Source organism: Rhinopithecus bieti, unplaced genomic scaffold, assembly GCF_001698545.2.
Source record: "Rhinopithecus bieti isolate Rb0 unplaced genomic scaffold, ASM169854v2 scaffold_39273, whole genome shotgun sequence".
Taxonomy (NCBI): domain Eukaryota; kingdom Metazoa; phylum Chordata; class Mammalia; order Primates; family Cercopithecidae; genus Rhinopithecus; species Rhinopithecus bieti.
Window position 1 is genome coordinate 457,122 of NW_016816078.1, and position 16,002 is coordinate 473,123.

General features: G+C 42.7%; 2 protein-coding genes across 3 annotated transcripts in view; one reads left to right on the forward strand and one right to left on the reverse strand.

Moving 5' to 3' along the window:
- The window catches only part of MCPH1 (microcephalin 1), a 246,742-nt gene that overhangs the window by 105,721 nt on the left and 125,019 nt on the right, over positions 1-16,002 (reverse strand).
- Positions 1-16,002, forward strand: part of ANGPT2 (angiopoietin 2) — a 65,429-nt gene that overhangs the window by 24,034 nt on the left and 25,393 nt on the right. For both annotated transcript variants that reach the window (XM_017854316.1, XM_017854317.1), the window contains exon 2: positions 11,434-11,589. In XM_017854316.1, coding sequence (XP_017709805.1) covers positions 11,434-11,589 — 156 coding nt within the window. The remainder of the gene's footprint in view (positions 1-11,433; positions 11,590-16,002) is intronic.

Consider the following 16,002-nt stretch of genomic DNA (forward strand, 5'->3'; position numbering starts at 1 on the left):
TTAAACACTTGGGAGAATGGGAACTGAACCAGAGGTCGAAGGGACAGATCATCTCATCCAATACAAGGGGTAGATTTTCTTCCTAAATAGTTCAGGAAAGCATGAACTTCAGCGGTTATGAAATCATCAAATTTAAAAACGCTGCACCTACAGCTTTATGAACATGAAAATCAAAGAGGAAAGAACACATTTTTTTTTCTGAAAATCCCCTGGCTTTACACGACAGCACTCTTCTCTACGGTTTGGGTGGCTTTATTCCACAGATGGGAGCTGGATGCTTCTCACCGCCCACGCATGTTGCCCGTCAGTGCGTTTTGCTCACAGGAGTCTCAAGTTGCTGCAGCGCATGGAAATGTGTGTTTGCATCCATTTACTCTAACCCAGGAGAGCACAGAGAAAAGGGTGTTCAGGCAGGAGGAGAGGAGCAGTTCGTTGGAGAGCCATCACCCATACTGAGAAAATAACTGTACAAACACATTTGTGGATGGCGGGTCAGTAGTGCATCTTCATGTACAAAAGATGGCTTGTGTTCCCGCTGAGCCTTCGTGTAAATTAATCCTGTGTATTTTGAGCATCTTCCAATATTATCTCAAATATTCTCTCCATTGGAATTCTTTCAACTTTTTGGGTGCTAGGAGGAACAGGAGATAAAGAAGCAGAAAGTCTTGGCTGGGGGTGGGGTTAGGGGGGTTTCTGTCCAGAGGCGGTGGGACCCGGCAGGGCACACACAGCCCTGCTGTGAGATTTCTCAAGCATTCCCATCCGCATTCCCAAGTCCGCTCCTCTCCCTTTTTAAAACAGAAACAACACACGCTTCCTGCCGGCCTTATAAAGGACAGCAAAAACTAGTTTGCCTTGAAAGTGTCTTCTAGAAAATTATCTAAATTTAGAAAATCATCTAAGTTTCGCTAGCCTTTTCCCTTTTCTAGCCATTTAGAATAGTCATTGTGACCAAGTAAATTCAGTTTATGGGAAAAAGAAAAAAACAGCCTACTTCAGAGATGATCATGCTACCTCCTCCACAGAGCTCCACCCAGTATTTTAGCAAACCCACATAACACAGAAAGAGACAGCAAAAACAGGGCAGAGAGGAGATGTAAATGGCCATCAGTCTGTATACTTCATTGCAAAAATGAAAAGTAAGAATGTTAATGCTCCTCAGACAGCACTTTTTTTTTTTTTTTTTAAAGATAAGAATAGACATATCAGTACAGCAGTGAGAGTGCCGGATGGGGCGTTGGGAGACCAGGGTTTTAACTGGTACTCTGCTACCAACTAGCACTGTGACCCAGGTGCTAGCATCCTTACAGTGATATTTCAACAATATTACAGGGTCTAAAGCCTCCCCCCATTGCCCACCAAGCTTTGGAATGTCTATCTTTTAGAGAACTGAAACACATACACACACACCCCTACCTCACATGTGTAGGCAAATGTATGCATATATGTCTCTAGATAGATATACATAAGATTCTACTTGGCATAGAAAACACTGAGACATTTTGTTACGTTATTATTATTTTTTCTTTCAGTGTACCTTAAATTCAGAAAGGCAAGAACACTCTAGTTTCATTTAAAAAGGAAGTTCCTAGTATATTGTAGCCTAAATGTGTCAATCTCATTCCTAGAGCTAAATTTTAACTGCTTCTATTTGTAATCATTTATCATTTAGTACTTTTTTTTTTCTTTTTTTGAGATTGGGTCTCATTCTGTCACCCAGGCAGGAGTGCAGTGGCACGATCACGGCTCACTGCAGCCTCAACCTCCTGGGCTCAAGCAATCCTCCCACCTTAGCCTCCTGAGTAGCTGGGACCACAGGCATGAGCCACCATGTCCAGCTAATTTTTTTAAAAAAATTTTCTGTTGGGCGCAGTTGTTTACGCCTGTAATCCCAGCACTTTGGGAAGCCAAGGCAGGCGGATCACGAGTTCAGGAGATTGAGACCATCCTGGCTACCATGGTGAAACCCCGTCTCTACTAAAAATACAAAAAAATTAGCTGGGCGTGGTGGCGGGCACTTGTAGTCCTAGCTACTCAGTAGGCTGAGACAGGAGAATGGCTTGAACCCGGGAGGTGGAGTTTGCAGTGAGCTGAGATCGCGCCACAGCACTCCAGCCTGGGTGACAGAGCGAGACTCCGTCTCAAAAAAAAAAAAGTTTCTGTAGAGATGGAGTCTTACAATGTTGCCTACTCTGGTCTTGAACTCCTGACCTCAAGTGATCCTCCCACCTTGGCCCCCTAAAGTATTGGGATTATAGGAGTGAGCCACTATGCCCGGCCCTACATTCAGTACAGTTTTCAAAAGAAAATAGTTTTATATTTTCTTTCTACCTCTGTAGGGAAAACATCACTAGTATCCTCCAAGCTGAGAATTTAACAAAATATCCCAAAAAATAGACAAATGGTGGAAGTCTGCAGAGTAACTCAGAGGCCACCAAGGACCTGCCAAGTGTCTCTGCAGTCGCTCTGCTGCTGCAACCTCATCTCACTTCTGCATGGCAACCCTGGCTTTGGTTTCCTGTCTCCAGGCCTACCCTGCCCCAATCTCCTAGAAACATTGTCTTTCTCAGAACATTGCTTTTCCTCTCCTCTCCTCTCCAGCGTTGCTGACTGGGGGCTATAAATACAAGCTCCCCTTCCATGTGGCCCTGAATCACCCACTAGCCTGTCTTTAGCCACTGCCCACAGCCTGGGGCCCATGAGACTTGGGGTGGGCACTGACTTTCTCTGAGCCTCACTTTTCTCCTTCATTAAAGGGGCCTCAAAGCATCCCCTGCTGTGCCAGGGAAACTCTCTGATGCTGCTCGAATGAACCCTCTTGTGCTGCTCGGAATTAGCTCTCTGGGCCCGACCTGCCCTTCAGGACATCTCAGAGACAGGCCTTGCCTCAGGCCTTCCAACAAATCCCCAGGCCATGCCCAGGGACCTTGGCTCCACGCTGCCTCAGGACACCCAGCTTGGGAGCCTCCTCGGCACTCTCACAAGCACAGCTCTAAAACCTGGGACATGAATGCCCACTGGGCTCCACCTGCCCCCTGGGGACAGCAGTTCCCATTCTGGCCCCAGGTGGATGTTCTGAGACACCGTCCCGGAGCTCCTTGGAAGGTCCTGTGGGGCTTCTCGCCAGCCAGCACGGCGGTGGTCGCCTGAGTCCACGTGTGTGAACCACCCTGCCGCGCCCCTGCCTCCCGCGCCTGTCCTGCATGGCTGCGTTCTGGGACCACTTCCTAAATAAACTTCCTGCATGCCTGCCTTTGTCTCAGGCTCTGCTTTTGGGGAAACCCAAGCTAAGGCGGTGTGAGAATCTGGTGAGAGAGAGGTACACACACATACACACAGAGAAGCATTTTGTCATTGTAAGCTGCTGTAACTATTCTTGCTGTGTGTATATCTATATATGCAGACGTGGCCTGACAACATCTGCTGCACTGTGTTTGCTCCTTGGCTTCCAGGAATCTGTGCAAGTGTTGGGTACGCATAACGTGCCATGAGGCTGCAAGCTCACAGACATCTGGGAAAATATGTATGTGCCCTACGAGAACTCTAAAAGACACCCGTGTAAAATGTGACACCTTTTGCATATGAAATGCCCAAAGAAATTTACATGAGGTTACTACAGCAGTCTCATTAAACTTACATACATTTAAAGTGCCCGCTATTGATGAGAAATAGCCACTTTATCAGTAGAAAATAACTCGAACATTTTGAAGGGAAAAACACATTTCCTTCTCACAGTTTGGAGTAGTGGTAAGGGAAACACACAAAGAAGTAAAATGATATGAATATATGTGGAAAAACATATATTCCAATATATGTGAAAAAAACTAATGCAAAGACTATTCAGCTGCACTCACAGAAGAGCAAAGCAGATAGGATTTGCCGGAGCACAGATATACTGGTACACTCAAATTATTATAGGCTGTATCTGACCACAGGAGGAGGGGCATGGACTATTAATGTTAGAATGCCACCAGCTGAGGCCCACAAACGTATTTCTTACTGCATCTTGGAGTTTACGGTGGTCAACAAGTGAACTTTCAGTCTCTTATACTAGCAAAGTAGGAAAGGGGTTGGCTATCTAGATACAGTATCAGAAAGTCACGCATAAATTACTAAATGGCCAGGTGCAGTGGCCAATGCCTGCAATCCCAGCACTTTGGGAGGCAAGGCAGGCAGATTGCCTGAGGTCAGGAGTTTCAGACCAGCCTGGCCAACATGGCGAAGCCCCAAGTCTACTAAAAATACAAAAATTAGCCAAGCATGGTGATGTGCACCTGTAACCCCAGCTACTTGGGAAGCTGAGGCAGGAGAATCGTTTGAACCAGGGAGGCAGAGGTGCAGTGAGCCAAGATGGCGCCGCCGCACTCCAGCCTGAGCGACAAAGCGAGACTCCGTCTCAAAAAAAGACAACAAAAAATTATGAATAGAAAAAAGCAAAAAGGCTAGATCAGAACAGATTTGTTTCAGGAAGTGCTTGAAAGACCCTATGTGGGCAGGCATCCACGTGGTCAGGGCGGGTGAAGGCAAGTGTGCTCCTTAAGACAAGTCACAAGACCCACCAGGAAATTGGCACCAGAGGCCAGGCTTGCCTCCCTTGGCCTTTAGCTTTTGCCTCAATTTCCAGGGCCTTATACTGAATGCGAAGAAAAGGCCAAGACTATAAAAACAGTCAACAGATGGCAAGTAGCTTTGGCATGGGCTTTTCTAGGTTCTAGAAATGCAAGTCTGGCATTAATATATGGAGAAAACTTGCTTCCCACGTCACAGGGCATGTGAACATCACCTCTCACTGTGGGTAATGCGCCTACCCCGCAGGCTCTGGCGAGGGGGTTAGGAGGAAAAGCGCTGCCCAAAACTCACATCTCCCAGCCCTTCCCTCTTTAGGCTCAGCCTCTGCCATGAAGTACTGCTGAGTACACAGCTGCTTAGGCAGCAAAATCTCCAGAATGAAAACACACACACAAAAGCCCAACTCTAAAAGGAGGGGGAGGAAAGCCCAGTTTTGCCACTTTTCTGTCTGGAGACCTCAAATGATGTTTCAGAGTTTCCTCATGACAGGGAACCAAGAACATTAGGTCAAAAGCCTCCCAAACAGAATAGCCCTGGATTTAGTAATCTTACACTCAAGTTTTCAAACTAATTGTAAGAGCGAATGTTTTGCTTGTTGTTACTAGGGTGTATATGTAGAATGGTTGCAGAGTTTCAGTATTCTATTCACTCTTCACCAAGTAAGAATATTTAAAACGAAACGACACAAATACAGAATGGTTTGGGGATCAAAATGAAACACAAAATGAGTATCTTTGCTGAGGGCATGCAATGGGAGATGGCGGGACCTGAGGAGGAAGAGAAGACTCAAGGAGGAGACACAAAGGCGGCCGTGGTACAAGGCCACTGGGCAGCTGGGACAGCCAAGGACAGCATGTGCCCAGGTCTGAGGCCCATGAGATTGAGGCGCCAGTCAGGAAGCAGTGTGTGTCTTAAAAAGAAGGAATCTGGACCTTATCCTCAGGCAAACCTGCAAGGGAAGAAAGTGAGCTGTAGTCACCAGCTTTGCATGTGGCTTCCTGACTCTGACAGTGAGATGAAAGGAGAGCAGCTGGGGGATGCATGGCCATGGAGAAAGAGAGAGGACGGTGGACCCTGGGTGGGAAGATGGGATCATGGGGGTGGAAACATGTATGTGTGTGTGTAAGACAGATGATTGCAATATCTTATTTCTAAAAAGAAGTGGGAAACAGTAAAATGTTTTCAAGGAAATCTCAAATTATTTGTGAATTTACTAGAAAATTCAAGGGTTTGCTAGAAAAATTGAAGGGCTGGGTAGGAAGATAGGTGGATCATTGGGATAGAAAAACGTGTGTGTGTGTGAGAGAGATGGTTGCAAAGTCCTATTTCTAAATTGAAATGGGCAACAGTAAAATATTTCCAAGGAAATCTCAAATTATTTGTTAATTTACTGGAAAATTCAAGGTCCTTAGACTCTCTAATTAATTAGTTTTTGTCCACCTTAGGTCACTCAGATGGACAAAACTAATTAATAAAAGGTCTAAGGACCTTGAATTTTATTTAAATAGAAACGAGCTCTCAACCAGCATCTACAGTTGCTGAGAAATAAACATCAGAATCTCCAAGTTGGGGATAGTTTTCATACATTATCTATGTTTTCCTTTACTGAGCCAATTTCAAGATTACTTTTCTTTCGGTATAAAAAATAATGATGACAATCTTGGTGAGAAGGAAGATAGCCAGATAAACTTTTAAATATGTAATCAATCTGCCATAGTTGCCTCACAAATGGACCTATTTTTCTTGTCAAATTTGATCATTCAAAACGTTGTGGGAGTAATAAAAAACTTCAGGACATATTTTACACTAAAATAAATATATATATATAAGTGTAAACATATATATATATATGTTGTGTTAAAATATTTCATTCTGGTTGCTGGAGCTTCGATGTGTTGCCAAGATTTAAAGACTATGTCTGGGGTGCAACTCTTTTAGCAAATCATATAACACTGAGCAGCAAACCATGCAGCTAGAAGGACTGCTGTGACCTTCAATGTTAAACCTGCATAACCCACTTGAGTTCTGAGAAAGGAAGAATAGCCCAAGGCCCCACACTTTGCCGAGTGTGTCAACCATCAAGAAGAGGACAAAATGAACACACATTATCCTCGCACACATGTAAAGTGGGACCTATTCAGACACGTGTGCCCATAGATCACGCTCATGGCTTGATCCTTTTCAGATATGAAGGCGCTGGCAAACATTCCTGCAAAACATGAATATGTTTCACATGCTATGCATGTGAAATTGGAAAGAGCCAGGTCCCCTCCCACGGGAGGTTCAAGTATCTTGGAACTGTTTTGATGAGAGTAGTTCGGTGCAGATGACAGGGATGGGAAACATTCTCCAAAGGCAAGTGGAGTTTGGTGCTGCCAGTAGAGGATGGCTTATTTACTGTTTTTTGTTGCTGTTGTTGTTTGTTTGTTTTCTTGTACTAAGACTTCATTATACTAGAATGGAATTTCTTATTTCTGGGCAGATTTCTACATTTCTAGATTTCAGTCACAGCCAGTAAAAATAAGAGACACTAAACAGAAAGATATTCTAGGGCAATAAACTAGAAAATAACTAAGTCATCAAGGTCAAGAGACAGGGAAATTTCAAGGTCTGTCATCCACGTGGATGAGCCAGATGGCTTTGTTTCTAGGTGTGTTCTCATTCTCCTTGATATGTGGTGATTTATGGAAAAGCTACATTAAATGGGAGATCTTTATTTGGAAATGTTCATTTTTATACTATATGATGGACATCCATAGTCTTTCTGTATCTCTAAAAACTACTACTAATCTTTGGAGGAAAACACAGATTCTTTTGTCAGGATGCTCCCAGAAGATAGAATTGGCACTGGTCATCTTTAATTCTGGGCTTTTCTGGTGGTAAAAATGGCCCTCCACTGAGGGGTGGGTGGTCTGTCTGTTTTCTTAAGGCACTGTGAAGCCTGGAATTGGAAGGCATACTCAAGCCAATTTTGAGATATATCACTTTTGGCTCTTGAAAGGCAGGAAAAGTATGAAGTGGCCTCTGGGTTGAACTAACATTTTGCTGAGGGTCATTGCAGTGCTCAGCACTGCATCCACCTGTGCTGATGTGAGGCGCCTGGAATCCTGAGACAGCTATTCCCATACAGCACAGACAGTGCAGGCAACCAAGAAACACTAACTACCATTACTGTGGCTGTTCCTGTTGCTAGTGTTTCTGGGGCTAAATATATAGTATTCTTCATTGTTTTTAAAGAGTACCTGACTGTCACATCATATATTTCTCTTAAAACCTTAATTTAATTTCATGACTTCAAGAGTAAGAACATATTTTTATTTTTAATTTTTTTTTTGAGACAAGGTCTCACTCTGTCGCCCAAGCAGCAGTGCAGTGGCATGATCATGGCTCACTGCAGCCTTGATCTCCTGGGCTCAAGTAATCCTCCCACCTCAGCCTCCCCAGGAGCTGAGACTATGGGCATGTGCCACCATGCCAAGCTAATTGTTTTTTGTATTTTTTGTAGAGATGGGTTTCACCATGTTACTCAGGCTGGTCTCAAATTCATGAGCGCAAGCAATCCTCCTGCCTCAGCCTCCCAAAGTGCTGGGATTACAGGCATGAGCCATCACGCCTGGCTCAAATATCTTTTTAAACCGACACAAAATATCTACTACTGGACATTTTTGTTTCTGTTCCATTCTTCTCCCAAAGACTTCAATTAATTAGCAATGCAGTCAGTATCATACAAAATTTTCTTTTATTTAAATGACACACGATTCAAGAGCTGTATATTTTTATAGACACTATATACATATATGCTATATACATATCTGTATATACACACATCATGTGTATTTGTAATTTGCTTTTATGTAAGATTAACATCCACGGCCACATATGATCTCACTCACAGTGTACCTATACTTTGTCATCCTGAAGAGCTAAAAGTAGCAATTTAAAATGATCTTGCATTCTATTATTTTATGTTTAGAAAACAATAGGGCAAGTTAAGAAATTTTATTTTTAAAAATTGGGCCTGTGTGCCGTTCAAAGTTCCTAAGATTAATTTCAAATTGGAATTTGACTTTAAGTTTTCAATTATAAACAATCCTCTCATATTTCTGGAGAGTTGCAACCACATCTGACTCAGTAGCTCTAGAAATGGGGGAAGGCAGTATTAGAGGATTCATTTTCCCTCTCTGGTTGTATGATTTAGAGTGACAAAAGACAATAATTTTTATTTAGCTCTGAAGTACTGAAATCAAGAAGGAGGTTAAGACTTCTTATTTATACCACTTTGTAAATTATTATTTCTGAGTATGGGTTTAAACTAAACTCCAGCTGGAGTCTATCTCTATAGTTCCAAGCCTCCCAGAATGAAACTTTTTAAATATTATCTTGGCTGGGGTGGTGTGAGGAGTAACCAAGACAGTGCCTCTGGGTGACACACAGCTTTAACTTCAACCTCAAAAATTCCATTACTCCCATGGCGACGAGCGGAGGGGAGAATTGCGAACTGCTATTTATGGCTTCTTTTAAATAGTTTATTTCAATCACAAAAGTTACAGTTTTATAAAGGCAGGGGAGGAAGGAGAAAGAATGAATTAAGAAAGATCACATGCACTACAAAGCCTGAGCTCACTCTGAGAAAGGGTTAATAAGATTTCAGATTCTTCACATTTTATGAAGCCTATAGTAGAGATGGTTGCTGGCCTGCTGGGTAAAAGTGCCTGTTTTTTTTTTTTTTTTAATAGTGGTCTACTTTGTTTGATTCATATGGAAAAGTAAAGGCTTCAGCCAGATGCGGTGGCTCACACTTGTAGTCCCAGCACTTTGGGAGGCTGAGGCGGGTGGATGGTTTGAGTAACATTTCAACAAAATGATTTTACACATGCTTGGAGCTCTAGTACAACTGTCCCTTGATATCTATGGGGGACTTACTCCAAAATACCAGAGAATACCAAAATCCACAATGCTCAAGTCTCTTCCACAAAATAGGGTAGCATCTGCATATAACCTATGCACATCCTCTCGTATATTCTAAATCATCTCGAGGTTACTTAGAATACCTAACACAATGTCAATGCCATGTAAATAGTTGCTATACTGTATTGTTTTGCAATTTTTGTTTTTTTATTGTTGTATTGCTATTTAAAAAAAAAATATTTTGATGGTGTGGTTGAATCTGTAGATATGGAAGCCGCAGATGGAGGGCTGACTGTGCCTCTCATGCATCCTGCTCATCTGACCCAACCAATATCCACGGGAGGATGACTGCCAGGAAGGGAGCCTTAGTGACCAGGCTGAGGGGCATGCAGGGAGCTGGGAGCTTAGAGAAGTGGGGCAGAGTTGATGGCGAGGGGGCGTCGGAAACAGCAAACTTATAGTTCCAGTCTAATCCTAAAACCATCTGATACCAGTCACAAGACACAATCTATGAAATGCATCAACAAAGAAGCTCTAAGAGAGAAACTCTACCCTTCCCATTCTATTTTCCTACTCTTAAAGACGGAAAGCACAGAATTATTTAGTGGTGAACATTTTGGGGGAAATCATGTCTGATGACTGACTCCACAAATGGTTTCTCTATAAAGAATTTCAAGTTTTTAAAGGAAGGCACCAGAATCGGTTTTATAATAATCTTTCAAGTATTCAATGTAATAAAAAATGTTTGTTATACTAAGTGAAAAGGAAGAAAACATGGTATCTGCACTCATGAGCTTATACTTTGGATCAGTGAATGGAACGATGGCTCCCATCATTAGATTATTAAAAAAAAAAAAAAGAAGAAGAAGAAAGGAAATTAAATGTTAAGTATCTGGAGTTACATATATATAATGACTTTAAAAGCATAGCTTAACTCCTCTTTAAGACACTCCTCTGACCAACCAGAAACTCTATTTTACATATGAGGAAATTAGGGTCCCAAAAGGTTAAGCAACTTTCCTAGAACCAAGGCTATAAAGCAGAGGGCAGGCTTCCCTGGCTCCAAGCCCAAAGGTTCTTCCCACGTACTGAGTTGTCTTGCAGTTATACATAATTATATAATTTTACTGCCATAGACAGGGATAGCTATACCAATGGCAGTGAAATAAGCTTCTTCCTTCTCTTGTGTTTCAGTTAATGCTAAAATTAGTCAGCATGATCATCATCTTTAGTAACTGAGGGAGAGAGGAACCAGCCCATGGCATGTTAGGTGATAAATGGGCCAAGGTGGGATTAAAAGTTTGCTTGATACATGAAATGACAAAATTGTGAAAAATGCATACATGTTAGGAAAAATTTAATAAGTTGAATGAACTTAATAAGGAGGAAGGTGGGGAAGACCCCACAGAATGTGGAACTGAGTGGTGATTCTGTAGGTTAAGAGGAAAATCAAAAGGTGCTCCTCTCCTTATACACTGTCTTAGAGCATCTTCTCAAGTCTATGTGGAGAAAACAAAAGTCTAGAATGTGAGAGAAATAGTGATGCTTCTTTGTATCAAATCATCATGTCCTGCAATGCATGGTCAGAGTTGCAGCTGGGTAGGAGAGACACAACCCCACAGTGGCAGCACCCAGCAGTCAGTGGCTGCCCTCACCACCCTCTGTGCCTGCCACGACGTGAACTTCTAGAGGAACACAGAAGCAACCAGTAGCCTATCTCCCCCCTTTACGTGATGTGACTAAGTTGCCAGATTTTGCATAAAAATAAAATCACACTGTATTTTCCTGCTAATGATTATAAAAAAAAAAAGCAAGATTCCAAAAGGAAGGCAAGGTACGAGTCTTTAAATAGATTTTTTTTTTTTTTTTAAAGATAGGGAAGACATGACAAATATTTAGGAATCAGGTTTCCAGTCATTTGACTAATGACTGCCTTCTAACACTGTTCTTTTCTAGCTTGAGAATTATATCCAGGACAACATGAAAAAAGAAATGGTAGAGATACAGCAGAACGCAGTACAGAACCAGACGGCTGTGATGATAGAAATAGGGACGAACCTGTTGAACCAAACAGCGGAGCAAACGCGGAAGTTAACTGATGTAGAAGCCCAAGTAAGTAATGCCACATAAAGCACACGGTGTCCCTGCAGCTAGAGACTAGCACTTGGTCGCGTCAGGAGCTTCCTCAATGAAGGATGAGAAACTAAAGAAAGCACCACCAAAGGAGAAAAGGAATGAACCGATAAGAAATTAAGGATGTATGGCTGGTTATCAGTAAATGTTTTTGTTTTTCATACTGAGGTTAAATTTCACGTGTTCTATCTACTGAAGACATCTGGGTCGTTTTCATGCCACGCATCCCTGACTGCTGCAAGAGGAATACCCCCTCTGTCTCCCTGGTGCTTTCTGGACTCTGGGGATCATTTTCCATTTCTAAGTCCTAAAGTCTTTGAACATTTAGAGAAATGAAAAGCACTGAGGCAGAGAGCTAGAAACTCTGGCCTTAAATCTAACTCTTGAGTTAAGATAAAACCTGAATCTCAACTGCTAACACAGCCTGCGGAATGAGTTTATGGAGAAGGAGACGAGTGGGACAGTGAGAGGCGTCCGGCCACAGAAAAGATGGTGTGTGCCCGAGCAAGAGCCTGGAGTGCTGCACGGCTTCAGGTCCACCACCAACCAAATAAATGCATCAGAACAAGGCATTCACCTTTTCTGGGCCTCAAATAAGATAAAGGATTGGGCCAGACAAGTGATTGTTAAGTTCTCTTTCCGCTGTAAGATTCTATGAGCTAGTGATTAATAGTAACAGAAAGAAGACTATGAAATAGTAAACTTGTGGCCAGGTGCAGTGGCTCATGCCTGTAATGCCAGCACTTTGGGAGGCCAAGACAGGTGGATTACCTGAGGTCAGGAGTTTGACAGCAGCCTGGCCAACATGGCAAAATCCTGTCTCTATTAAAAAATACAAAAAATTTAGCCAGGCGTGGTGGCGGGCATCTGCAATTGCAGCTACTTGGGAGGCTGAGGCAGGAGAATTCCTTGAACCCAGGAGGCAGAGACTGCAGTGAGTTGAGATCGTGCCACTGCACTCCAGCCTGGGCAACAGAGTGAGACTCCAACTCAAAAAAGAAAGCAAGAGAGAGAGAGAGAGAGAGAAAGAGAGAGAGAGAGAGAGAGAGAGAGAGGGGGAGGGAGGAAGGAACGAAGGAACAAAGGAACAAACTAGTAAAATAACAGCAAAATAGGAAAATAGGAAGAAAATTCACCCAGAGTCATGCTAAACGACGTACAGCATGTGACCCAGCGAACAGTCTGGGTGGGAAAGGGAAAAGCTGCTATTAGTAGCACAAATGCAGATGCTCCAAGTTCAAGGCCGTGGTCGTGACTCTCGGCGGCCAAGTCTGCTTTCTGACTCCTCATCCTGGCTTCTTTACAGGCTTTTGAAGTTAGTGTCTTCCCACTCTGGGCTATAAGGAATGCTTTTTAGAAAAAGAGCAGATTTAAGTGAAACCATCCCCACTCCGTATTATTCCTATATGCCACCTCAGCTAAAAGGATCAAGAAATGCTAGACGTCAGCCAGGAGAGGACATGAGAGGGGAGATGCCATCAGCCCTGCCACTCTCGTGAGACCCATTCTAGAAGGGCACAGCTGTTCTTTCATTGTCTTCCTAAAAATGGTTGGATGAGGTAAGAGAAAACAGTAGCAAAATGATAGACAAACAAAAGACTTTTAGATAAGAGCATAGAATAACAAATTACTTTATTACCAGGCCTTTCCACAGTATCAGAACAGTTCAGGAAAAACAGACATAAATATTTTACATAATGGATCATAAGGTACTAAAAAGTTAATCCTAGGAAGTCATAAAAATTAAAGACTTAAAAGTCAATATATCAATATACATCTACAATCAATTATTATTAGGTTGGACCAAAAGTAACTGGAGTTTTTGCCATTACTTTTTTGGTTTGTTTTTTTGAGATGGAGTCTCACTCTGCTGCCCAGGTTGGAGTGCAGTGGTGTGATCTCGGCTTACTGCAACCTCTGCCTCCCGAGTTTAAGCAATTCTCGTGCCTCAGCCTCCCGAGTAGCTGGGATTACAGGCGCCTGCCACCACGCCTGGCTAATTTTTTGTATTTTTAGTAGAGACAGGGTTTCACCATGTTGGCCAAACTGGTCTCAAACTCCTGACCTCAGGTGATCCACTCGCCTTGGCCTCCCAAACTGCGGGGATTATAGGTGTCAGCCACCATGCCTGGCCACTATTACTTACAATGGCAAAATTGCACCAACCTATTAAAATAAATTAGTAATGATTAAGTCACTTGCCCCACCTTTCGTTAGTAAGACTGATGGGCAATTTAATAGCTCATCCAAAAAAATGTCCCATAGGCATTTTTAAAATGTAACATTTCTTATATTTTAAAATAATAGTTAGATCTAAGCATGGGAGCTTGGCAAAAATTTTAAAAAATAAAATAAAATAATAGTAATGAAAAGGTGTTAGGACAGAGCAGCAATGCAAACCTTGCTACATCCTATAGAGGTCAGAGACTTCATAGCATTTAATGTGCTTGTGTTGGGTCACGTGATTTAAAAAAAATGCCTATTGTGAAACTAGATATCATGTTATCCAGGATTATAGGAAAATAAGAAAACAGATGGAAAGTAAACGGCTTTTCCATGTAAAGCCCAACTGAACACATGAAAATGGCAGAGCCAGCTGGGCACGCTTGCTCAGATCTATAATCCTAGCACTTTGGGAGGCCAAGGTGGGTGGATCGCTTGAGCTCAGGAGTTCAAGACCAGCCTGAGCAATAAACCCCATCTCTACCAAAAATACAAAAAAAAAAATTAGCCGGGCGTACTGGTGTGCACTGTAGTCTCTGTTACGTGGGAGGTTTAGTGAGGCACAAGAATTGCTTGAGCCTGGGAGGCAGAGTCTGTAGTAAATGGAGATGGTGCCACCACACTCCAGCCTGGGCAACAGAGTGAGACCCTGTCTCAAAAAAATGGCTGAGCTTAAGGAAGGCCACAAAGAGACTGAATTATGTACCCACTCTGTTTGAAGGCATTTGCTGAGCAGTTACTGATTTTGTGAAATAGACTTAAATTCAAATATGAAAATTTCTGATTAGAAGCAAAGTTCTCCAAGCCTGTCAGAATGAGAGACGACCGAATTGAGCATGATGGGTGGCTAGAGGTCTCATACCTTAAAGGGAATGACAGATCATTAGCTGGCCTGGGTAATTTAGAGAGTCCCCTGCAGAGGGAGGCCTTCAGGCTGGTCCAGCGGTTTGATGCTCTCCAGAAAAGTGATGTGAAAAACAGTTACAATTACTATTAGGCCAATCACGACTTATATGCCATCCTTCCCTGCCTCCCCACCACATTTTACTCATTTTATAACCCTTATGAATTAAATAGGAGACACAATTTTCCAGTTCCTTTTAGAAATAACCAACAGAGAATGTTTGGACCCAAAGAAGACGTAGGCCAAATCTGTATTCCAGGTGTTAATATTAAAACCCAAACAAAACCTTATGTTGGCCAAGGACTTTATTCTCACAGAAGACTTTTCGTGATAAGAACTAAACCAGCTCTAAATAAGACCATCCCTGAAACCCATGCTGCGGCCCAGCCAAGGCTCCTGGAAATGACATAAAGACACCAGCAAACAATGATTCTTTCAAGGTCCCCGGTTCCTTGGCAACAATGCTGACTGACATTTGCATGTGCTATCACATCCTGAATAAGCATGACATGGAGGAAGTGAGTAATCGATTCTTCCTGCTGAGGGGCAGCCAGGCGCTAGAGAATCCATGGGACAGTGGCACTGGTCATGCCACACAGTAGGTCACAAAAGCCCGCACAGCAAGGCTGAGGCTCTGCTTCATACTGATGCTATATGGCTTCGATTGGTTCAAACAAATTTTAAAACAGGAAAGGGAAATGGCAAGAAGAAATAAAAGTCTAAATAAGTGGTGACAAATGAGGAAATGCCAGGCTAAAAATTATCTATATCTTCATATAATGGAAGCATGTGACTTCCAATCTCTCTGTCTACTGACAAATACATATGAGAATAGCATTTTGTTTTCAGCAAAGGGAAAATACTTTTGACCTACGAAATATGACCATTTTATACTCCTACCTGTCTCATTGTGTGAAATAGAATATGGCAGACTAGAAAAATAACACTCATTATTTGACACAAACCCCATTGTCCAGAACTACTAACCACTTTTCAAAATAGAGACATAATGGCCGGGTTCAGTGGATAATGCCTGTAATCCCAGCACTTTGGGAGGCCGAGGCAGGTGGATTACTTGAGGTCAGGAGTTCGAGACCAGCCTGGGCAACATCGTGAAACCCCATCTGTACCAAAAATATAAAAAATTAGTCAGGTATGGTGGTATGCACCTGTAATCCCAGCTACTGGGGAGACTGAGGCAGGAGAATCACTTGAACCCGGGAGGTGGAGGTTGCAGTGAGCCGAGATCATGCCACTGCACTCCA